Consider the following 23442-nt stretch of genomic DNA (forward strand, 5'->3'; position numbering starts at 1 on the left):
CCCCCAGTGTTCAAAACCCTTCTAGAGTCCACATTACCTTAAGCTGAAATCCAAAGACCTTCTCTACGGCTTGCAGATCCTGCATGATCTGGCTCCAACAACCTCCCCACCGTGATCTCCTACAGCTATTCCCCTCACTCCCTTCACCCAGCCACAAGCGCTGCCTTGTCACTGAGCAGGTCCCACCCCAGGGCCTTTGCACTTGCTGTCCTCTCTGGCCAGAATACTGTTCCTCCAGACCTCCAAGGAGCCATCTCCTCCTGGTGCCCAGCAGGGCCCTGCCTCCCCACGCTAAGTGAGCCCTCTCCTTCCACAAGGACTCTCTAGCCTCGCCCAGTCCGGTTTTATTGGTTTCACAAGTTGATCACTTGCTGAGTTTCCTGTCTGCTGGGTGTTTGGTTTGTGTATCGAGCGCCTCTCCCACTGAACGTGAGCCCCGGGAGGGCAGGGCCTCGTCTGTTTGTGGTGCTGCTGTTTCCCCAGCATGTCAGCCGGCGTGTCCAGTAACCCCAGGATATGAGCCCCAATGTAACTTTATATTTTCTACTCAATCACCTTTTTCTTAAAGTAGGTTTCATGCCCAGCACGGAGCCCAATGTGGGGCTTGAATTCATGACCCCGAGATCAAGACCTGAGCTGAGATCACGAGTCAGATGCTCGACCGACTGAGCCACCCAGACGCCCCATCTACTTAATCACATTTTAAAAAGCAAGGAAAGGGGCGCCTGGGTGGCTCATTCGGTTGAGCGTCCGACTTCACCTCAGGTCATGATCTCGCGGTCCGTGAGTTCGAGCCCCGCGTCGGGCTCTGGGCTGATGGCTCAGAGCCTGGAGCCTGCTTCGGATTCTGTGTCTCCCTCTCTCTCTGCCCCTCCCCTGCTCATGCTCTGTCTCTCTCTGTCTCAAAAATAAAATAAAATTATTTTTGAGAAAAAAAAATTAAAAAGCAAGGAAAAAAGTGAAAATAATACATTTACCTCGTCTCTGCAACATATTGTCCTTCCAACATATAGCCAGGATAGAAAATGATTAAGACATTTTATACCCTTTCCTGCTAAGTCTTTGGAACCTGATGATTTTATACTCACAGCACATCTCAATTCAGACCAGCCACGTTTCTTTCAAGTGCTCACTAGTCACATGTGGCTGGTGCCTCGTGTGATGGAATGATTCCAGAACAACGCGGGGTATGCAGTGGGCCCTCGATAAAACACCTGCTGATGGAATAGTGAGTGGGTGGAGTTTGGGTGGCGACACTCCAGGTTGGAGAAGCCAGGGGGCCGCGCTGTAAGGTCTGGGGCCGTGGTTCTGCTCAGGCCACACCACCCACAGCTCTTCCCGGAGCTGCCTCCATGTCCCCTCGAGGCTCACTGAAAGGTCACCTCCTCGGAGAGCCCTCCCAGACCAGCCCTGTGTGGTAGCCCCGCTTTGCTGTCACATCTGCCTGGTGTTTCCCCTGCCGGGCGCGGTCCTCTTGTGTCAGTGCTCCCAGGTGGCGGAAGGTATTCATGTTACGACGAAACGCAGGCTGCGTCACTCGCAACCTCACTCAGGGTAAAACCACAGCCCTCACCGAAGCCGGCCAGTTTCCTGCTGCCCCCACCACGTGGGCCTCCTGGCTGCACCCCCAGGACCCCCAGGCTCCCTGCTGCCTCCGGACCTTTGACCCGCTTCTCCCTCTGCCCAGAGCATTTTCTTAAGGATCTGCAGCTGCCCCTTCACTCAGCGTCACCTGGGGGAGGCCTTCCTCAACCTGCGACTCGTCTCCAGAACTTTCTTTATGCAGGAAAGTGTTAACACGGTAGGCTGTCCTTGCAGAGGGCTGCTTGCATAGCTGGCCCCGGGCTGGTGTCTGGGAACTGGGATTCCAGAAGGCTTCCCCCTGGTCCTCGATAAGAGTGACTCACTGTGTCTACACTGTGCCGAGGGTACTGTTTATGCCGAACGCCCGCTTTCCTTCTGGGAGCCTGGGCTTCCGGTACACGCTAGACGGAGGGTGCTCGTGTGGCCGCCCCCCAGCAGAAAGCCCGGGCAGAGTCTCTAATGAGCCTCCCTGGCAGACATCCACACTCGCTGTCACAACTCGCCGCTGGAGGAACCGAGCACAGCGTGTGGAAGTCCCCTGAGAGAGGACGCTGGGAAGCTGGGGCCGGGATTTCTCTGGATTCTGCCCCAAGTGCCTTTTCTCTTCGCTTTGCCACCTTCCACGATAATGAATTACAGCTGTAGCTCCAACTATATACCGAGTCCTCCTAGCAAATCACTGAACGGGGCGGGGCGGGGGGGCGTGGTCTGGGGTACCCCTGGCTGGCTCACTCCCCGCCCCTCCCCAGCACTCACCACCATTTGCGGTCCTATCATAGTTTAGTGGTTTATCTTGCTTAATGAATCCCCCACCGCCCCAGCCAGGGGCCCCCTCCTTCTTGGTCTCTGCAGTCTCCCCAACACCCCCCGCACGGGCCCACAGAAGAGCCCGGGGAGTATCGGCCGAAGGACGACTGTAACAGCTTTATTTCCGAAGCTGGAATCCCTCCCTGGGCCTGTAAGGGGGCTCCGGCCAGGAGTGCAGAGCCGTGCGGGGCAGGGGTGACCAGGGACGAGGCAGCTGCCTCGGGGGGGCCGGCGGGTCCTCAGACACCTCACACTGGTTCCATCTGCAGCTCCTCCCCATCCCCGGCCTCCGTCTGGTGGAAGGCGGCATGGGAGCCGATGACCACGAGGGTGGCTCCTGCAGGAAAATGGGCAGATCAGGGCCTCACTCCTCACCTGCCCCCCACCGCCCACCCCGGCTCCCCCGACCCTGTACTCACCCAGGACCCAGAAGACGGCAGAGCCTGCACCAGCCAGCCAGAAGAAGGGAAAGGAGACGGCCCCGGCCAGAGCGTACTGATGGGCTGGGCTCACCTCTCGGCCTGGGGGACAGACGGCATTGGACACTCGTGCCCTCTCCCCGGTAACTCCTGGTGCCCCCCACGCCAGTCTGGTGTCACAAGCTCCGGGAGCCTCAGGATCATCCAAACTCCTCATGTCAAGGGCTCCTCCAGCCCTGGCCTCACCCATTTCTCTGATGTTCCCACACTCTGCCAGAACAGAGAACACCTCCCTCCCTGCCCTCTCCCTGCTGTTCACTGCCCTTCAGCCCCACTCCTGCTAGGGAGCCCCCAGGCTCCCCCTTCCCTAGACTATCGTTCTCCTTTTTTTTTTTAAATGTTTATTTATTTTTGAGAGAGAAAAGAAACAGAGTGCAAGTGGGGGAGGGCAGAGAAAGAGGGAGACACAGAATCCAAAGCGGGCTCCAGGCTCCGAGCTGTCAGCACAGAGCCTGACGTGGGGCTCGAACCCACGAACCTGAGTTCATGACCTGAGCCGAAGTCAGACACTTAACCGACTGAGCCACCCAGGCGCCCCAAAAGTTTTTTTATTCATTTTGAGAGACAGAGTGCAGGAGGAGCAGAGAGAGGGAGAGAATCCCAAGCAGGCCCACACTGCCAGCATGGAGCCCGATGTGGGGCCTGAACTCATGAACCACAAGATCATGACCTATGCCCAAATCAAGAGTCAGACACCCAACTGACTGAGCCACCCAGGCGTCCCTGTGGGCGTGTTTCTTGTGTCTGTACAAAGTTCCCCAAGAATCTGGTTTATGGATGATTTCACATAGTAATATAGATTTCTAGCTTCTCGCGGCACAGCGGAAGATCAGGTCTCCGTGCCTCCTGGCAGCGGGGTCATGGCTGTGCTCCAGGCACTCCCTCCATGCCCTGTGTGTGCCTGACATGCCCCTCAGCCAGCTCACCCCTGTCATGGACGGAACGTGCAAACCCCTGAAGGACTTTCTCTTAGGTCTTCCCGTTTGAACCCAGCTCTCCCTTTTCACCACTCGGAACCGTGAGCTTCCCCCGAGTGGAGACTCAGGCCCCTCTTTCTTCCCAGTGGTGCCTAGGGCCGGTCTGGGACCACATGAGCCACAAACCTCAGCTTCCCTCTCTGAGCGGTCCCAAGATCTTTCTGGCCCCACCCCAGGAAGCAGGAAATGGCAGGGACACAGATCTAGGCCGGTGTAAGGTCGCCACCTGGTGTCCAATGTGGGTACTTGCAGCTGATGCTTTCTGCAGGGAGGTGAAGGAGGATGGAGGAGGAAAAGTAGGTTTGAGGGACAGGGTGAAGAGTAGGTTCTGGGGTATCTCCAGGCTGAGGAGTGCCAACGCGGTGGGGGGAGGGGGCTGTCTGAGACTGGGTGTGAGTATCTGGTGTGTCTGAGATGGGTCGAGTTTGAGGGATCTGGTGTAGATCTAGGCTTGGGCAGACTAGGGTCAGGGGTCTAAGGCTTGTGGTCCAAGAACAGGATATGAAGGATCAGGGAACCGTCAGGACAGGGGATTTCTCACCAAAAAGCACAAACTTGGACTGCAACGTGCGCAGATAGAGGATGTAACAGGCGCCAAAGAAGACAGCCAGAGCCACCAGCAGCATGGGGGACGTCACCCTGGAGGAGGGTAGGGAAGCATGGGTCAAGCAGCTGGGAATGAGCCAACCAAGGGGACCTTGACCACCTACACCGGTGGATAGCAGGCTACGCCCTTGAGACCTGGCAAGACCAGGTCACATCTGGTCACACTGTGTCCCTGCCAGGCTGACGGGGCCGTAGGGGCCTGGCCAGTGAGAAGAGGGACTGGACGCGGAAGGCGGGGCCGACCGGGGGTGGGCTGGGGGTGCGGGGTGGGCAGTGCTGGGGGGGGGGGGGCGAGGCCCGACCGGTGGGGTTAAGTGCGGGACGGGAGAGGCACTCACACACAGTACAGGATCAGGCCCAGGAACACGAACACATAGTTGCTCTGGTAGTATTCCACGTTGCGTACGAGGCGCTGGCACAGCTCGCCCAGGTTGCGGGGCCGCGAGAAGCGCCGCTGGTCCACGAAGGAGCCCCAGGGCCGGATGGTCGCGCGGCGCCTCTCCAGCCACTCACGGCCCGCGCCCGATGGGATCAGTTTCGGCAGCAGGGTCCTAGTGGACGGGGCCGGGTCAGCGGTAGACCGGGATGGAGCCTGGGCCCCCAATCCCCTACCTCCGAGCAGTAAGGGGGCCGAGTGGGGGGGGGGTGGACTCTGGGGTGCTACGGGGTAAAGGTCCAAGACTCCTGGATCCAAGAGGAGGAGGGGCCGAGGGCCCAGACTCCAGAGTCTTCGAAGAGGACACCAGGGGCCCAGACTCTAGTGTCTGGGGCCCGGATTTCTGGGACCCGAGGGAGGAGGGGGCGGGGGCCAGGGCTCCCGGGTTTCGGTCAGGGGAGGGCTAGAGCCAGCTTGCTCACGAGGCGCTCAGCCCTTCCGGCTCGGCATCCTTCTGCGGGTCCTTCTCGGCCGCCATGTCTGTGTCGTGAGGGGTAGGGCCGCTGTAACGAGCCCGGGGATCTGCAGACCCCGGCGGCCCCGCGCGAGCTCTGCCCCACCCAGCGGAGCAGACGTGGCGCCGTTCCGGAGCCGCCGGGGGCGGTGGTTCTGCCGCCGAGCATTGTGGGAGTTGTAGTCCTGATGACGCCCGGGAGGGTCGGGCTCGCGAAACACCTTGGGAGGTGCAGTCGCGTAAAGCGGCGGAGCGCCTCTGGGCATCATGGGAGTTGTAGTTTTAGAAGCGGGGCGTTCGGCTTGGGGAAGGTGGGTCTTCAGGAGTCGGGGCGTTCCGGGAGATCGAAAGGCAGAAGCAGAAGCAGTCGTCGTGTACTCACTCCCCTGCAGGGTACAATGGGGATCATGGAGAACTGTCGTCCTGACTCTAGAGTGCATACAAAACACCCAGAGGGCTTGATAAGACACTCACGTGTTCTGACACCGCAGATCCAGGGTGGGGCCCGTTAATCTGCATCTCCAACGAGTTCCTAGGTAACGCTGATGCTACTGGTCCATGGACCGCATTTTGAACGGAGAGACTAGACAATTCGTGGGAATCTATTTCTTTCCTGGAGGCAGAGACTGGCGAGAGGGCCACGGTCGCTGGAGTGGGTATCTGAGATGGAGGGCAAAGCCCCCCCGCCCCCCAACCCTTGAGCTCCCAGGGATGAATGGGTTAGGACTAGGGACCTTGGGACACCCCCTCCTCTCCCATGGGAGAGGGGAGTTGGGAAAGGGTTGAGAATTTTTAAAAGAGGGAGTTGTTGGGGCGCCTGGGTTGCTCAGTTGGCTCTGGCTCTTGACTTCAGCTCAGGTCATGATGTCACGGTTCCTGGGTTGGAGCTTTCACATCGGGCTCTGTGCTGGAAGTGCGGAGCCTGCTTGGGGTTCTCTGTCTCTGCCCCTCCCCCGCTCATGTGCTCCGTCTCTCTCAAAATAAATAAACTTAAAAAAATGTTAAATAAATAAAAGAGGGAATTGTTATAACTGAAAGACCCGGGATTCTGGAGTCAGAGAGGAAAGTCTAGGCTGTGTTGACCTTGAACCTCAGTGACTTCATCAGGGCAGTGGAGATCCTAATAGTACCACACTCACTCATGGGGTTATGATGATTCAGTTAAATGGCCCATATACAGTGCTTGAAAGAGTCTTGACACTTTATTCACTTCAATAAACGGTAGTCAATGTTACTGCCACTACATTATCATAAATGTTTTGATTATTTCTAGAGGTAAGCCTTCTCAAAAATTTTTTAAAGTTTATTTGTTTTGAGAAAGAGAGTGAGGGCAGGGGAGGGGCAAAGAGAGAGGGAGAGACAGAATCCCAGGCAGGCCCCGCCATGTCAGTGCAGAGCCCGACGCAGGGCTCGATCCCACGGACTGTGAGATCATGACCTGAGCCGAAACCAAGAGCTGGACCCTTAACCGACTGAGCCACTCAGACACCTCTCAATTTTTTTTTAATGTTTATTTATTTTTGAGGGGGGGAGGGGCAGAGAAAGAGGGAGACACAGAATCCGAAACAGCCTCCAGGCTCCAAGCCCGACATGGGGCTTGAACTCACGGACCGTGAGATCATGACCTGAGCCGAAGTCGGATGCTTAACCAATTGAGCCACCCAGGCGCCCCAAAAGTAATCTTTATACCCAACATTGGGGCTTGAACTCACAACCCCGGGATCAAGAGTCGCATGTTTTGCCAACTGAGCCAGCCAGGCGCCCCTTGCCTTCCTAAATTTAACAGTCACGTATTAGAAGCTGCAGGCCCCTTGGATGTCCCAAGGTGTGGCTGGTGTCTGAGACATGGCCCTTCCTTTCCCCTAGTTCCCACAGCCATGGCTCCCTCTCAGCCTTTGCCCCTGCCCCTGAGTGAGGGTGGGTTCATGGCCAGAGTTCTAAAGGCGCACACCAGAAGAGCCTCAGGAAATGTGTGTGGAAATATGGGGAATTGTGGGCTCCCTTACGTGGACTGGAGTTTCAGGGCTGGGTGGACCTGACGAAGAATATCCAGCTAGAATATCCAGGTGACTGTTAACTCCACTGTCTCCTAAGATCCACTGTCCCTTTTGGTTTGGACTTGGAGGCCTGCTGGAGGGCGTTCCCATGGGCTGGGGAGACGGCCCCTGCCAAAGGGGCTGGTGAGCAGTAAGCCGGAAGGCCCCCTGTTGCGGGGAGGTCCCGAGCTGAAGCTGAATGAGCCAATGAGCCGTACTTTGAAGGTCAGATTGGCCGGTCACCGTTCATCCCTCCCTTTGTCAGCCCCAGGCCTGCAGCCGAATCTTGTTCAGGCGTCCCACTTGGGTCCGGCTACAAAGGAGGACTGTTAAGGCACAATCAGCCCAGTGCGTTAATGGGGGAAGCGGCACCCGAGTTCAAAGCCATGGGGGCAGCAGGGTTAAGCAGGGGCGCCCTTGAGAGGGACATGAATCTTGGGGACAGTCGGAGACAGAGGTCCAGAGGCCTCCTCCCGTGGCCAACCTTGAGAAACTTGGGTTTGACTTTTGTTACGAGAGCTGTTGGGTTTCTTTAGCGAAGGTGTCGCACAGCATGGGCCGTGGACAGTGGTGTCCAGAGGCATTGTGGGGAGTGGCCCTCAGAGGGGTGGGGGGACTTCGAGTCAGGAGATGAGGCCTTGGCACAGGGGCAATGTGGGGGAGGAGGCCCTAAGGCAGAGAGTGTGAGAGATGGGAAGGTCCCTGAGGCAGGGGCATGGGGGGAGATAGTGGGGAGAGGGGGCCATGACGGGGTGGGTCCTGAATTAGGGGGATGGAGGGAGATAAAGGGGCCCCTGAAAAGGCCGTGGGAGACGGGCCCTAGCCCTGTGTTCCCTCCAGTCTGAAGCCTCCTTTCTGCCTCTTGGATCTCTGCAGGGAGTGGAGCTGCGAGTGTAGGAGGGCCTTAGCGCAGATGATCAGAAACCTGGATTATATCCCTGCTGTGTGACTTCAAGGAAGTCCCTGCCCTCTCCGGGCCTCAGATTGCGCAGCTGTCTATGGGAGTACAGGTTTCCCCTACTATCCAAAATGGAGCGTTCCTATAAAACCTCTCATAAGCCAAAATGGCATAAAGTGAAGAGCATCTCCCGCTTTCCAAGAGCTCATCTTACACTACTTTACTTCTCCGAAAGACTTACATTAGTATCTGTTTTGGCTAACTGAAACAAATCTGAAGACCATTTTCCCTTTTACAGAAAAGACCACTATGCGCTCATGTAGGAAAATGTAATTGGTGCAGTGGGCCTGGGCACACACTCACGTGGGGTCTCGGCATCCTGGTCACCCAGACACCCATGCCGGGAGGCAGGTGGGCCCTGATCTGGCCCCAGGCCCTCCTCTGACTCACATCTCTGGGCTGTGTTGAGCGTCTGACTCTCGCTATCGGCTCAGGTCATGATCTCACAGTTCGTAGGTTCAAGTCCCAGATCGGGCCCTGCACTGACAGCACAGTGCCTGCTTGGGATTCTGTGTCTCCCTCTCTTTCTCAAAAATAAATAAACATTAAAAAAAAAAAAAAAAGCCAAACATAGTCTGTGCCATGATCAGCAACCCCACTCCTAAGCGTGTACCCTGTACAACAGAGATGCATACATGTGTCCTCATCGGAAGACACTGTTACAACGTTCCTATTTCTAGTGGCTCTCAAAGTTACAGATACATGGGACAATGTGTTCAGGACAAGAAGGCAGACACGTAAGACAACATGTTTGTAAGATTTCCTTTATGAAAGTCCAAGAACAAGTGTGGGGGCTGCTGACTAGAAAGGGGCAGGAACTTTCTGGGTGGATGGAAATGTAACATAACCTTGATCCGGGTGGTGGTTATGCAATGTAATTTTTTTTAAACTTTATTTTAGAAAGAGAGAGAGAGTGGGAGAGAGTGGCGGGGGCGGGGGGGGAGGGAAGAGAATCTTAAGCGGACTCCACGCTCAGAGCAGAGCCCCACATGGGGCTCGATCTCATGACCCTGGAATCATGACTTGAGCCAAAATCAAGAGTTGGATGCTCAGCTGACTGAGCCGCCCAGGCACCCTGCAGTGTAATTTTTAAATCATCGAGCTGTGCCCTTAAGAGTTAAGATTTTTGGGGCGCCTGGGTGGCGCAGTCGGTTAAGCGTCCGACTTCAGCCAGGTCACGATCTCGCGGTCCGTGAGTTCGAGCCCCGCGTCAGGCTCTGGGCTGATGGCTCGGAGCCTGGAGCCTGGAGCCTGGAGCCTGTTTCCGATTCTGTGTCTCCCTCTCTCTCTGCCCCTCCCCCGTTCATGCTCTGTCTCTCTCTGTCCCAAAAATTAAAAAAAAAAAAAAAAACGTTTAAAAAAAAAAAGAGTTAAGATTTTTGCATTTCACAGAAAACTTATCTCAATAAAAAGAGTGAGAGAATAACACAGCACTTAGAGGTTGGACATCTTAGTTTCAGATCCCAGATTTGTCACCTCTCAGTTGTGTGACCTTGAGCAAGTCATTTTCCCTCTGTGTCTCACACCTTGTGAGGACTGAATGAGCTGATGCACACAGAGTGCTTAGAAGAGGGCAGAGTACAGAGCGGGCACTCAACGGATCACCATCATCACCATCGTGGTCGTTGTCCTTGTCACCGGCATTGCCCCGTCCCTTCCCCATCTACTCTGATACGAGAGGCTTTCGAGACTCCCTTCCTCTTCCCTGTTCTGATCCCATAATCCCATTGCCTGGCCAATTCAAGCTGCTCTCACTCTAGCCTTGGTTGGGTCTAAAACCCCATGACTCGAGGACTCCGAGATTCTGTGGCTCCCAAGCTCGTGCCAGGCAAAATTCCTGAAGCTTCGTGAATCACCCAGCAACAGGTGCCAGCGCCCGCCCACACCCCAGGGCCAGAAAGCAAGTACAACACACACTTCTCTCTCCCCACTGATATATTTGATAATTGTCCAGAACCAGAGATGGCATCAGCCAGGGGTGAGGGGGAGTAAAAAAGAGCCCAGGGAGGGGGCTGGGTGGGGGCAGGGAGGAAGGGACGAGGAGAGGGAGAGGAACAGAGACACAGAAAAGAGAGGGGGGAAGTGGGGGGGGGCGGGGAGAGAAGCCAGCCAGAGGAGAGAGAGGGCGGGAGGCGGGAGGTAAGTTGAGGGGGTGAGGGTCAAGGTGGGGCCACGGGGAGAGAAGGCCCCTCCCCCAGAATACAAAATGGGGGGACTGGTGGGGGCTGTCCTGGGCTTGGGGGGCAGGGAAGAAATGGGCGATGTGGGGGGGGGTGAGGTCAGTAGTAGGTTTCCTTCTCCACCCAACCTGGAGACAAAGAAAGAAAGAAACAGAGAGAGACATGGAGACGGGCACAGGAGAGAGACAGAGACGGAGAGGAGGGAGACCAGAGAGCCAGGGAGAGAGAAGCGGGGAAGGGGCGGAGGGGCAGCACAGAGGGAGGTGGGGGAGACACAGAGAGAGGTCAGCACAGGGCTCCACCCACCTAGCCTCCACCTGCCCCCCTGCCCCCCAGCCTCCCCCCTCCACCCGCTGGGCCCCCTCACCCCCGGGGTTCCTGCGCAGGATGAGTTTGCGGATCTCATCGTAGACGAAGATGAGGAAACTGTAGGGGAAGGCACAGAACCACCAGCTGGGCCTGCGGAGAGGGGAGGGCAGGAGGGCCTTGGTGAGGGGTCATAATGGGGGACACAGCTGCAGAGTCTGGAGAACAGGAATGCCACCCTGGGGGGATCCCCCCTTGCCCTTTGGGCCCACAGGCGAGGGGTGCCCTGGCCAGGGCCTGCAGGCTGCCCCCCTGTGAGGACGTCCGCAGGGGGCAGGTTCAGTGGCATCAGAACAGGGCCTGTGGGGCGCCTGGCGGGCTCAGTCGGCGGAGCGTGTGACTCTTGATCTCGGGGTTGTTGAGTTTGAGTCCCACGTTGGGTGCAGAGATGATTTAAAGATAATAAAATCTTAACAATAATAATAATAATAAAAAGAACAGGGACTATGATGGGGGGCACAGAGGTGGGGCCCAGAGAGACACCAGGAGAGGTGGGGCTTGTGAGGATGTCCTGCAGGGGAGGCTCCTCAGAGGCTCCTGGAGCAGGGTTGTGGGAGGGAGGGGCACTCACTTGAGAGGGTACATGCGGAGGGCCACGTCCATGCCTGGGCAGTAGGACAAGAAGGCAGCGAGGGCCGTCTCCTCAAACAACCCGAAGATGAGGATCTTGTTCCTGGAGGCACAGGCAGGGCTGGACCCAGAGAACCTAACCCAGCCCCCAACCCCACAGGGACAGGCACACCCAAAGGCAGACGGAGACAGGCAGACCCGGAGTCACACAGAGACAGAGACGAGAAGAGACAGAGGCAGAGAGATGGCAGCACAGAAAGATCAAGACAGAGACGGGGCGCCTGGGTGGCTCAGTCGGTTGAGCGTCCGACTTCGGCTCAGGCCATGATCTCACGGTTTGTGAATTTGAGCCCCGCATCGGGCTCTGTGCGGACAGCTCAGCGCCTGGAGCCTGTTTCAGATTCTGTGTCTCCCCGTCTCTCTGCCCCTCCCCTGCTCGCGCTCTGTCTCTCTCTCCCCCTCTCTCAAAAATAAATAAACATTAAAAAAACTAAAAAAAAAAAAAATCAAGGCAGAGAGACAGAGAGAGCAACAGACACGCAGACAGGCGCGGAGAGGTAGAGCCCGCGACACTCCCGCCCCTGGACACACACGTAGAGGCAGACTGAGAGAGAGTCCGAGACAGATGGACCACTTGAGAGAAAATCACTCAGAGGCCAAAGCTGAGACACGGCGCACGAGGGGAGGCACAGACAGACACACAGAGGGGACAGAGAACAGGGCCTCGGGCAGCCAGCCCTCACTTCATGCCCTGCTGGAAGACGGAGTTCCTCCTGGTCTTGCAGATGATCAGGTCGGCCCACTGCACGACCACGATGCTCACGAAGAAGGCCGTGTGGCACGTGAACTCCACCACCTTCCTCTGCTCGTATGTCTGCAAGAGCGGTGACAAGCGGTCAGCGCCCGGGGCCCACGTGCCCCCTGCCCGGGCCCCAGGGCAAGCAGCGACTCTGTCCAGGTGGGGCCTCCCCACTTTGGCTCGTGGCCCTGCGGGAAGAGCAGGGACTGTACGGGGAAGGAGAGAAGTTAATGGTGGCCTCAGTTGTCCACCAGGAACCGGAGACCCTGCGGGGCTCCCGGGACAACGGACACCAGCCAGGCTTTGAAGGGATACACAGGGACAGAGAAGAAGGCGGCGAAGGCGTCCCGCCTGGTGGGACAGAGCATGGCCAGGGGACGCGAGGACCTCGGTGGGCTGAGCCAAGAGTGCCAGGGGGCTCCCAGCACCCGGCAGAGGCCTTCACGGCGCCCCTGGGGCAGAGGGGCCGTCCTAGGGAGCAGCCCTGCGTGGCTGGGACAGCCGGCCCCGGGCTCCTGTCGTGGGCAGGGGCGCTGAGCGCTGACCGGGAGTCCCCCATGCTGCGGGGCCCGCTCACTCACCCACTGCTGCCCGTAACTGTCCTCCAGGTCATTGACGGTTCGGTCATCCCAGTTCAGCCGGATGCCCACCAGGTTGCTGGGCAAGAAGCCATTTTCTGCCAGGATCACAAAGTAGGAAAAGAAGCCACCGAGAGCCTGGATCATTCCTAGGGGTGGGGAGGAGATGAGGAGAAGCTCAGGTAGGGGCCGGCAGCCAGTCCAGGGCACCTATGAGGCCCCGTGGGACTCCCACTGGGAGGTCGGTGAGGCCGCCTCGGCCTCGGAACCCACTGCCCGAGCCTCATCTGAGGCTGGGCTCCCGGATGGCAACCCGAGGGCGCCACCTGGTGGTGGCCACCTGGGACTGGAGCCTCAGGGAAGGGTCTCACCTGGAGGCTCTCTCCCACCTGAGCCAGGCCACCTGATCATCAGGGAATCCCTGAGAAGGCCCTCGTTTCGGTCTAACAGGCTCCTCAGTGCAGGAGTGATCTCCCCAGGCCTCTGACCACCACCATGAAGCCTCTGCTTTCTGGAACACTCCTAGCAATGGGGAGCTCAGCACTTCCAAAGGCTCTGCACACATCACCTCCAGCAGCAGGTTGAGGAGGAGGTGGGAGGGGCTGGGGCTCACTCCTGCCCTCAGAGCACTCACAGGCTGATCTTGTCTTTCCCACCACGGAGGCGGGTGGGGCAGCGGGCTCTGCAGTGGCCAGCCTGGGGCCAACCCTGACCTGCCACTCCGTGTCCCATGTGCTCCTCAGAAGCACCCCCACGCCTGTCCTCCAGGTGTACCGGCCCCACCTTGGTGACCAGCACCCATCTGTAAGTCACTCCTTCCAAACCTCCAGCACCAAGTCCTACTCTCTCCCCACTCATCCAACACAGGGTTTCAGAGTGCTCGCTCTGGGCCAGGCTCTAGGCCCTGCACATCCAGCCATAAATGAGGTGTGGTCCTCAAGTCCTCACCAATCTGCCCGTAGGCCATGCTGATGAGCCTCTCATTGACCAGCTTGTCCGTGCGTGGGTTCCTGGGCTGTCTCTTCATGATGTCACTCTCCGCAGCCTCGTATGCCAAGGAGATGGCAGGGACCTGGGCAGGCAGGGTCACATGAGCTGGGAGTGGGGGGCCCTCCCTTCCCGGGGCCCAGAGAGTGGCTGGGGCTCACCATGTCAGTGCCCAGGTCGATGCAGAGGATGGTGATGGTGCCCAGAGGCAGCGGGATGTTGGCCATGATGAACAGTAAGAAGGGTGTGATCTCAGGAATGTTGCTGGTCAGGGTATAAGCGATAGACTTCTTCAGGTTGTCAAAAATCAGGCGGCCTGAGGAAGGGGCAGGCTCAGATCCCGGGCACCCTGGTCCTTGGCCCCTTCCCTGCCTGGTCCCCGAGTCCTTTCCAATCTACCCTCCCACCTGCCCACCTTCCCATGGAGACATCCAGCCATGACGCCCTGTTCAAACATTCTCGAAATATAACCACTTTGGAGAACTGTTGGGCAGTTTGTATTAAAGCTAACCACCCCTCCCCCCACTGTAATCCTACTCCTAGGTTTAAGTAAGTGTTTACGTCCACCAAAAAGCGCAGGAAGGTCCACCATAGCGTTATCACCATAGCCAAAACCCTGAACCGACCCCAATGCCCATCAGCATGGGAGTGGATAAACCAACTACGGTCCATCCACTCAGCAGGAAAAAGGAACCAGCCGCAGACACACCCAACCCCGTGGATGAATTTCACAGACGTTACGTTGAGTGAAACGTAACACAAACGCGTTCATGCGGCACGACTCCACTTAGATGAGGTTTAAAACTAATCTATAGTGCTTATTTTTAGGAAGGGAGATACGGGCTGGAGGGGACGCGACGAAACCCTAACGGGGCTCTATTCCTGCCACACATGCTCTGCTCTCCCCAAACGTCTGGTGTCTCATCCTGAAGTATCGAAGGAGGGGATGATGATTGAAATGTGCTTCGACGCGGGGCCCCTGGGTGGCTCAGTGAGTTGAGTGTCTGACTTTGGCTCAGGTCACGATCTCGTGATTTGTGAGATCAAGCCCCACGTCAGGCTCTGCGCTGACGGTGCGGAGAGCCTATGTGAGATCCTCTCTCTCTCCCTCTATCTCAGCCCCTCCCCTACCGATACTTTCTGTCTCTCTCAAAATAAATACATAGGTAGATAGACAAATAGATAGGGGCGCCTGGGTGGCTCAGTCGGTTAAATGTCCGACTTCGGCTCAGGTCATGATCTCACAGTTCGTGGGTTCAAGCCCCGTGTCGGGCTCTGTGCTGACAGCTCAGAGCCTGGAGCCTGCTTCGGATTCTGTCTCCCTCTCTCTCTCTGCCCCTCCCCTGCTCATGCTCTGTGTCTCTCTCAAACAAACAAACAAACAAACAAACAAAAAACCACAAGTAAATAAATATGCTTCAACATGATCCAGTGTGTATGCTCAGACGAAACAAGATTGGCCATGAGCTGTCGTGGATGGTGACCAGGCTCTTTGCTCTGCTGTGCAGTCTACCTGGAATTTCCCCTACTGGAAGTTAAACTTTGTGGGGTTTTTTTCCACCTCAGAGAGGCCTTCCTTGCCCCCCCGCCCCCAATCTAGGCAGGACCCTTGATACATAGCATCCCCCACCGGGTCGCTCCTTAGGGCTTGTCACAATTTACAACTAGGTTTGTTATGTTACGGTCTGTTTGCTAATTTGTTAAAAGCTGCCGCTCCCGCCTCCTTGAGGGGGGGGGACCAATCACGTCCGCTCTGCTCACACTGTCTGTCCAGCCCAGTAGATGCCTGGAAAGTGTGAACGGTGTATCCACAGATGTGCGCACTGTGAACACACAGACGACTTGGGGAATAAGAAAGGGGTAACCGGGGCGTCTTCTGGGACAAAGGAGACAAGGGATAAGGGCATTTGTCACTTTAGGCGCAGCTTTACTGTTTAGATTCCCTTTGATCATGCGTTATTTTTCGCATTGGGGAACGTTTCAAATGTGAGAGAGAAACTGCAAGAAAATGCACCACAGCATGAATAGTGACTATTTCTGGATGGTGAGGTTATGGGTGATTCTAAGTTTCGGCTTAATGCTTGTCTTCATTTCCTATAATTATCAGGAATGCCTCCAGTGATCGGAATAAAATTAACTGTGAACAAGCCCCATCTGTGGCCACACTGAGAGGCCCGTCAGGGGGCAGTGCCCTCAGTGTCCCCCACCCCGGACACCAGGCCCGGCCCCACACACGCTCCCTCACACCGCCTCGCCTGTGTGCATTCTGTTCCTCGGCCCAGAACTCCCTTCCCTGCCACTACTCTACGTGAACATTCCAACTCGGCCCTTGGGGCTCCGTATAGCGATCCCTGTCCACTCTGGGAAGCTTCCTTGCCCCCTGACCCCGGGCTGGGGGAGGGGGCTCCACAGGGCTCCCGAAGGACCCTCTGCTTCCCCGTCCTTGCATTTAAAGGTATTTTTAAAATGCTTCCACGTCTACATCACCCACCCAACTGGGCCTGCGCTGGGCGATGCTGGGACCCAGAAGTGCGTCAGCACAGCCCCGCCGCCAGGGAGCCCCCAACCCCACGGGGTTGAAGGGACAAGCTGAGGCTTCACCGGGGCTCAGGAGGATTCTGGTGTCTCCCCACCGTCATTTGGCTGCAGCCGAATGGGTCCCTCTTGCCCTTCTCCGACCTCATGCAGGAAGCCCAGTCTCCAGGACCACCCCGGCCAACTCACCCTCTTCTACACCCGTGACGATGGAGGCAAAGTTGTCGTCCAGCAGAATCATGTCCGCTGCCTGCTTGGACACGTCAGAGCCGGCAATGCCCATGGCCACACCGATGTCTGCCTTCTTCAGGGCAGGGGAGTCGTTCACGCCGTCGCCAGTCACGGCCACGATTGCTCCCTGGAGGGACAGAGAGTGAGGATGACGCCCAGGGGCCTGGCCCCAGCCCCCTCCTCATCAGGGACCAGAAGTCCTGGCCCCTGAGGGACTTCAGGCTGAGCCCACCTGTCTCTGACAGCCCTCCACGATGATGAGCTTCTGTTGGGGGGACGTGCGGGCAAAGACGATCTCAGTGTGGTTCTGCAGGATCTCATCGATTTGCTCAGAGGTGAAGTCCTTGAGGTCGGTGCCATGGATCACACAGGCCTTGGCATCCCTGGGGAGAGCAGAGAGCTGCTCAGGACTCATGGGGATTAGCGGACGGACGGCCAGGCCAACCCAACCCACGCCACACAGGAGAGGCAGAGGACCAGGTTCTGAAACCGAGGCTCAGGGAGTATAACTGACTTGCCCAGGGTCACACCGCCCGTGAGCAGGAAAGCTGGCACGCGGCCCTGCACCAAGCTGTCCGTCCTCACACGTGGAGGGGGAGCAGGACCCAGGAGCCGTGTCAACAGGGGAGACCCAGGAGGAAGGGGCACAGGCGGTCCCAGTGGGAGGCCAGGTGGGGGCAGAAGCCTGAGCCGGCAGGGGCGGGCTCACCGGGGGTTGACCTGGCTGACGGGAATGTTGAGCCGGGCAGCGATGTCCTCCACAGTCTCGTTGCCCTCGGAGATGATGCCCACGCCCTTGGCGATGGCCTTTGCCGTGATGGGGTGATCACCCGTGACCATGATGACCTGTGGGCATGGCGTGGAGACGGTCCAGCCTCCCTGCCGGCCCCCGGGGCCCCGGCCCCACCTCCCCGGCTGCCCCAGGCCACACCTTGATGCCGGCGCTGCGGCACTTGCCCACTGCGTCGGGGACGGCGGCCCGGGGCGGGTCGATCATGGACATGAGGCCGACGAAGCAGAGGTTGTCCGTGGTAAAGTTCACATCGTCACAGTCAAAGGCAAAGCCCTTGGGGAACTGCTCCTCGGGCAGGTAGTAATGGCAGAAACCTGATGGCAGGACGGGTGGGGGGCGTGAGGGCTCCAGCCTCGGACCTCCGAGCTTCCCGCCCACAGCTCCCAGCCGTCAGGGTCCCCGCAGTCTGGACAGTCCCGGCCGGCGGGAGAGTCTGTCAACATTTATTTCCTGAAGATGCCTTCCCCTCTCCTTCATTCATTCACTCACTCACTCATTCATTCATTCATTCGTGGTGCATTCTGGGAGGTGCTGTGCTGAGCCAGACTCTGGGCGGCATCACACCCCTCCACACCCTCAAGGGCCCCCCGGAGCTGGCCCAGCCCCTGCCCCAACTCAGCCCCACCCGTGGAGCGCACCAAGCACTCGTTCGCCCAGGCCGCCGAGCTCGAGGTAGGCATTCTGGAAGGCCTCCTTCATCTCCTCGTCCAGTGGCTGTTCCTTGCCCTGCAGCAGGATGGTGGAACAGCGGTCCAGGATGCGCTCGGGGGCGCCCTTCATCACCAGCAGGTATCGGTTGTCGTTGGGGTCCTCGGTCTCGTGGATGGAGAGCTGTGGATAGGGCGGAGGACGGAGGGTGGAGGGTGAGCATGCCGGGACGTCTCAGGACCAGAAGAAGCCGCCCGCCCCCAGCTGGGGGAGAGGACTCCCCTCTCCACCTCCAACCCCCCTCCAGCTCAGAGCCACGGGTGGTAGGACAGACCACAGCTGGGGCTCCCTCGGAAGGCACTGCCCAAATCTCTCTACCCGAGAGCTCCATCTGGTTCTTGGAGTCTCCCACAGAGATCTCGGCTCACCCCTGCCCATGTCGGTCTCTCCATCTCACAGATATTTCTGCCCATGGGTCTCTCTCACAGAAATCTCAGCCACCCATAGGATGTGTGTCTCTCTCCCCGCCTCACCCAGCTGCCTCTCACCCCACATCTGACCTGTCACCAAATCTGCTCAGCTCACCTCTCAGACGCACCCAGATTCTGACCTCTCCTCACCTCCCCCCTGCCCTCCCCCTCCGGCCACCCCCCATCTCTCCTAGGGAATATCACAGCAGCCTCCACACTGAGTCTCTGTGTCTGCCCACCCCAGCCCTTCATATCGCCTCCCCAAGGCAGCCAGGAGGCTCCTTTAAAAAACGTGAGGCAGGGGCATCTGGGTGGCTCAGTCGGATAAGCGGCCGACTTTGGCTCAGGTCACGATCTCACGGTTTGTGGGTTCGAGCCCCGCGTCGGGCTCTGTGCTGACAGCTCAGAGCGTGGAGTCTGCTTCGGATTCCATGTCTCCCTCTCTCTCAGCCCCTCCCCTGCTCACGCTCTATTTCTCTCTCTGTTTCTCAAAGATAAACATTAAAAAAAAATTAAAAGAAGAAAACCACAAAGCGTGAGTCAGTGGAAAACGGTGCAGCCACTTTGCCAAAAGGTCTGGCAGTCCCCTAAAAGGCTCAATGTAGGGGTCACATCTGGGCCAGCCATTCCCGAGGCGTACACACCCGAGACACAGGCAAGGTCTGTACGTCTGCACAGAAACGCGTGTGTGAACATTCCCAACAGCGTCAGACACAGTAGCTCAGGGGGGCGAACAACTCGTATGTCCATCAGCAGGGGAACGGGATGAACCAAATGGGGAGTATCCAGACGATGCAACATTATCCCGCCGTGCAGAGGTCTGCTTGCCCACCCACTACAACACGAATGAACCCTGAGAACGCTACACTAAGTGAAAGACGCCAGTCACAAAAGGCCACGTGTCATACGATTCTGTTCCTATGAAATGTCCAGAATAGGTCAACACAGAAGAGACAGAAAGTAGGTTAGTGGTTACTTAGGGATCGGGGAGATGGGGGACGTGGGGGGGGGGGGGGGGCAATAGCTAAGGAGTGATGGGGCCTCCTTTCGAGGTGATAAAATGTTCCGTGGTCGTGTGGTTGATTCCACTTATCTGTGGATATACCAAAATGCGGAATTACAGACTTTACGTGGGTGGCCTATGGTATGTGAGTTATACCTTGATGAAACTCTTTAAAAAATATTTTAATGTTTATTTATTCTTGAGAGAGAGAGTCAGAGCATGAGCAGGGAAGGGGCAGAGTGAGAGAGGGACACAGAATCCGAAGCGGGCTCCGGGCTCCGAGCTGTCAGCACAGAGCCCGACCTGGGGCTTGAACCCACGAACTGTGAGATCATGACCTGAGCTGAAGTCGGACGCTTAACCGACTGAGCCACCCAGCGCCCCTCAATGAAATTCTTTTAAAAAACATGAGTCAAGTCCCATCTCTCCTCTGTTCAGAGCCCCCCCCCCCGTGGCTCATGTCCCTCTTAGAGTCACAGTTGAGTCCTCCCCACGGCCCACAAGCCCAATGGGACCTGACCAGGCACCCACTGCCCTGGCTCACTGCTCCATCATCCTGGCTGCCTGGCTGTTGTTCAGACACATCAGGAAACCCCTGCCTCAGGGCCTTTGCACATGCTGGGGCCACTGCCTACCACAGTCTTCCCCCAGACACCTGCAGCTGGCATATTCTGTATCTCCTCCTGCCTTTGTCATCGTCTGTCTTCTAGCACTAGATTATAAGTTCCATGTGAGGGGAGACTCTCCTGCTTCACTCACTGCCACAGGTACCAGCACCTAAAACGTATGTGCCTGACATGCGGTGGCTGCTCAAAAAAATGTATTTGTTGAATGAATGAGAGATCTCTGGCCGGTACTCACTCCCTGCTGCAGGATGACCTCCATTCCTCTGCCTCCCACTGTGGCAGAGACCTTACTCTCACTCTTGGGTCTGCCTGTTCCTTACCTAACCAGGTAGATACTATCATTCCCATTTTACAGATGGTGAAACCAAGGCTCTGGGAGGTTAGTAACTGGCCCAAAACGAGGGGGCAGCGGGGCAGGGGTGACCACCTATAGGCGTTAGAGACTGCGGCCCAGGCTCGCTCTCCCGGGCGGCCCAGAGTACCTGGTATTTGTTGGTAGAATTGAAGGGAATCTCGGCCACTTTCTTGTTCCGTTCACGCATGAGCTTCACGGAGCCAGAGGACAACTCGATGCACTTGAGCAGGGCAGACTCTGAGGCATCCCCGGCCACGTCCCTCTAGGGGAAAAGAGGGCTGTGAGCGCGGAGCGCGGTGGGCGTGGGCAGGGCCGAGGCGAGGCGGGCAGCTGGACGCACCTTGAGCACGGGGATGTTGTCCTGACCTCCCTTGAAGACGGCACGGTTGCAGAGTCCGGCAATGTGGGACAGGGCTACCCAGGTGTGCGAGCTCTTGTCGAACGAGGTCCCTGAAGGAGGCATGTGTCACAGGTCACGGCGTCTCGGGGGCCAGACCCCTCCCCCCCCCGGTCCCTGCCTGGGCCCCACTCTCACCTGACTGGTCCTCAGTGGTGTCAGCCTCATGGATCTGGTTGTCAAACCACATGTGGGCAACCGTCATGCGGTTCTGGGTGAGGGTCCCCGTCTTGTCCGAGCAAATGGTGGATGTGGAGCCCAGGGTCTCCACGGCCTCCAGGTTTTTCACAAGGCAGTTCTTCCGAGCCATGCGCTTGGCGGTCAGCGTCAGACACACCTAGGGGACGTCCAAGGGCCGGCAAGTCACAGGTAGAGGCAGGCCGCAGGGCTGGACCGGCAACGTGAACACCAACAACCCACCCGCCAGGCCCAGAGACAATCCGGGATGGCCCGTGAAAGAGTTAAGCGTCAGTGAAGCGTCCGACTTCGGCTCGGGTCATGATCTCGCGGCCCGTGAGTTCGAGCCCCGCGTCGGGCTCTGTGCTGACCGCTCGGAGCCTGGCGCCCGCTTCGGATTCTGTGTCTCCCTCTCTCTCTGCCCCTCCCGCATTCATGCTCTGTCTCTCAAAAATGAACAAACGCTAAATCATTCCGTCGATATGAAATACAAAAACTACACTGCTTAGAAGCCGGGGTTCTAAGGGGTTACCTTTGGGCTGGTGGGGGGTGCAGGGGGAAGCCGAATACGGTCTTGAGGGGGTTTCTGGGGAACTGGATCTGGGTATGGCTGACACAGGTCCATGCTGACTCAGCAGCCTGTGCGTCTGTACGCGCGCCCCCAGGTATGCACACGCCATGTCTATAAAAAGCCTTTGACCTACCCTAGCTTTGAACATGCTAATATGGAAAATGCTCCCGGATATATTAAGTAAAAGAATTGGGGCGCCTGGGTGGCTCCGTCGGTTGAGCGTCCGACTTCGGCTCAGGCCATGATCTCACGGTTCGTGAGTTCGAGCCCCGCATCGGGCTCTCTGCTGACAGCGCAGAGCCTGCTTCGGATCCTGTCTCCCTCTCTCCCTCTCTGCCCCTCCCCTGCACTTTCCCTGTCTCTCAAAAATAAATAAGCGTTAAAAAAAAAAGTAAGAGAATCAAGGAGCAGATCAGGATTCCTGGAACAGTCCCTTCTATGCACCCTGAAAACAGCATTTGCCCACACGCTGGGATATGCCCGCACCTGCTGGGCAGCGGGAGGGTGGGGGGAACCGCTACTTTCTTTTTTAACTATTTCCATGTATCCTTTAGACTTTTTACCGTGAAAGCGTACTTCTTAATTTTGTACGTGAATTTAAAAAGGGCCAGGACCGCGAGCCCCTTAGGCCTTGCGATGTGTCTCAAGATTCTTGTGCGCTTGTTTTGTGAGGCAGGCTTTCTGAGTCCCCAGGCCCCGTTGTCCAAGATCTAGGAGGCCGGGCCCTCGGTGTGCAACCTGTCCTCATCAGGAAAATTGCAGTCAGGCCCCCCGCCCCCCTCTTCCCTCAGACGTGGGAATCCGGGCCTTACAGTGACAGTGGCCAGCAGGCCCTCCGGGACATTGGCCACGATGATGCCGATGAGGAAGATGACAGCCTCAAGCCAGGTGTATCCGAGGATGAGGGACAGGATGAAGAAAGAGACGCCCAGGAAGACAGCCACGCCGGTGATGAGCTGGATGAAGTGCTCTATCTCAATGGCGATGGGCGTCTTGCCCACCTCCAGCCCCGAAGCCAGGGTGGCAATGCGGCCCATGACGGTGCGGTCACCCGTGGCCACCACCACACCTCGAGCCGTGCCTGTGGGGTCAGAGGGGGTTAGGCTGAGGTGGGGATGGGGTCTCAGTGAAGTTCAGAGGAACCCCGAATCCCAGATGCACATCCCTCCGTGTGGCCCAGCCCTGCCCCAAGCTGGGTGCCCCCGGCACACCCTGCCTCACCTTCCACGCAGTTGGTGGAAAAGAAGGTGATGTTCCGAGTCTCCAAGGGGTTGTCGTGTGTGCAGTCGGGAGAGCGGGTCTGGGGCTCTGATTCGCCAGTCAGGGAGGAGTTGTCCACCTGGGGGTGGGTGAAAGGAAAAAGGGCTCAGCCCTGGGATCAGGGAGCATTTGTCCAGAGGACACCGGGGCCGAAGCCTGTATCCCTGGAGGTCACAGCTAGAAGCCTGGAAACCTGGATGGGTGAGCGGTATCTGGGGGGCTAGAGGTTGGGCTCTTGAAGGTGGGAAGCAGAGGTTTCTTGCCAAGGTCTAAGATATTGATGGGTCTGAGGGGTGGGGACCAGGGGCCTGGACTCCTGGGTCCTGCGGGAGGAGGGGATGTGGGCTTGACCCCTGAGTCTGAGGAAGGAGGGGCTGGGGGCCTCGACTCTTAGATCTGAGGGAGGAGTGGGCTGGGGGCAAGACTCCTGGGTCTGAGGGGGGAGGGGCTAGGGGTCTGGACTCTTAGGTCTGAAGGAGGAAGAAACTGGAGGCAGGAATCCTGGGTCTAAAGGAGGAGGAGCTGGGGGTCTGGACCCCCAGGTCTGAGGGAGGAGGGG

General features: G+C 57.7%; 3 protein-coding genes across 3 annotated transcripts in view; all 3 read right to left on the reverse strand.

Moving 5' to 3' along the window:
- Positions 1 to 2493: 2493 nt before the first annotated feature.
- On the reverse strand, positions 2494 to 5452 carry RABAC1 (Rab acceptor 1). Its single transcript, XM_049621763.1, has 5 exons — positions 5312 to 5452; positions 4792 to 5004; positions 4389 to 4486; positions 2811 to 2912; positions 2494 to 2728 (listed from the first exon to the last, which is right to left on the reverse strand). Exons 1-5 carry the CDS (start codon positions 5365 to 5367, stop codon positions 2640 to 2642), a joined length of 558 nt encoding a protein of 185 aa, XP_049477720.1. The 5' UTR covers positions 5368 to 5452; the 3' UTR covers positions 2494 to 2639.
- Positions 5453 to 9708: 4256 nt separating this feature from the next.
- On the reverse strand, positions 9709 to 17435 carry LOC125915762 (sodium/potassium-transporting ATPase subunit alpha-3). The gene is made up of 10 exons (XM_049621762.1): positions 17293 to 17435; positions 16816 to 16966; positions 16542 to 16710; positions 13979 to 14133; positions 13779 to 13902; positions 12834 to 12979; positions 12197 to 12327; positions 11455 to 11556; positions 10885 to 10976; positions 9709 to 10645 (listed from the first exon to the last, which is right to left on the reverse strand). Exons 1-10 carry the CDS (start codon positions 17421 to 17423, stop codon positions 10617 to 10619), a joined length of 1230 nt encoding a protein of 409 aa, XP_049477719.1. The 5' UTR covers positions 17424 to 17435; the 3' UTR covers positions 9709 to 10616.
- Positions 17436 to 17991: 556 nt separating this feature from the next.
- ATP1A3 (ATPase Na+/K+ transporting subunit alpha 3) overlaps positions 17992 to 23442 on the reverse strand; it is an 8107-nt gene continuing 2656 nt past the window's right edge. Inside the window, exons 7-12 of the mRNA XM_049622316.1 lie at positions 22845 to 22962; positions 22436 to 22704; positions 21014 to 21212; positions 20819 to 20928; positions 20516 to 20740; positions 17992 to 18207 (exon numbers count right to left, since the gene is read on the reverse strand). Coding sequence (XP_049478273.1) covers positions 17992 to 18207; positions 20516 to 20740; positions 20819 to 20928; positions 21014 to 21212; positions 22436 to 22704; positions 22845 to 22962 — 1137 coding nt within the window. The remainder of the gene's footprint in view (positions 18208 to 20515; positions 20741 to 20818; positions 20929 to 21013; positions 21213 to 22435; positions 22705 to 22844; positions 22963 to 23442) is intronic.

The sequence above is a fragment of the Panthera uncia genome, assembly GCF_023721935.1.
Source record: "Panthera uncia isolate 11264 chromosome E2 unlocalized genomic scaffold, Puncia_PCG_1.0 HiC_scaffold_19, whole genome shotgun sequence".
Taxonomy (NCBI): domain Eukaryota; kingdom Metazoa; phylum Chordata; class Mammalia; order Carnivora; family Felidae; genus Panthera; species Panthera uncia.

Coding starts and splice junctions, on each gene's coding strand:
- RABAC1 (XM_049621763.1), bottom strand. CDS start 5,367: ATGGCGGCCGAGAAGGACCCGCAGAAGGATGCCGAGCCGGAAGGGCTG. Junction 5,005..5,311: donor CCGGAAGGGCTGAGCGCCTC/GTGAGCAAGCTG, acceptor CCCGTCCACTAG/GACCCTGCTGCCGAAACTGA. Junction 2,913..4,388: donor GTCCAAGTTTGTGCTTTTTG/GTGAGAAATCCC, acceptor TCTGTCCCCCAG/GCCGAGAGGTGAGCCCAGCC.
- LOC125915762 (XM_049621762.1), bottom strand. CDS start 17,423: ATGGTCACGGGTGATCACCCCATCACGGCAAAGGCCATCGCCAAGGGC. Junction 13,903..13,978: donor TCGACCTGGGCACTGACATG/GTGAGCCCCAGC, acceptor CTGCCTGCCCAG/GTCCCTGCCATCTCCTTGGC. Junction 12,328..12,833: donor ACAGTTACGGGCAGCAGTGG/GTGAGTGAGCGG, acceptor CCGCTCTTGCAG/ACATACGAGCAGAGGAAGGT.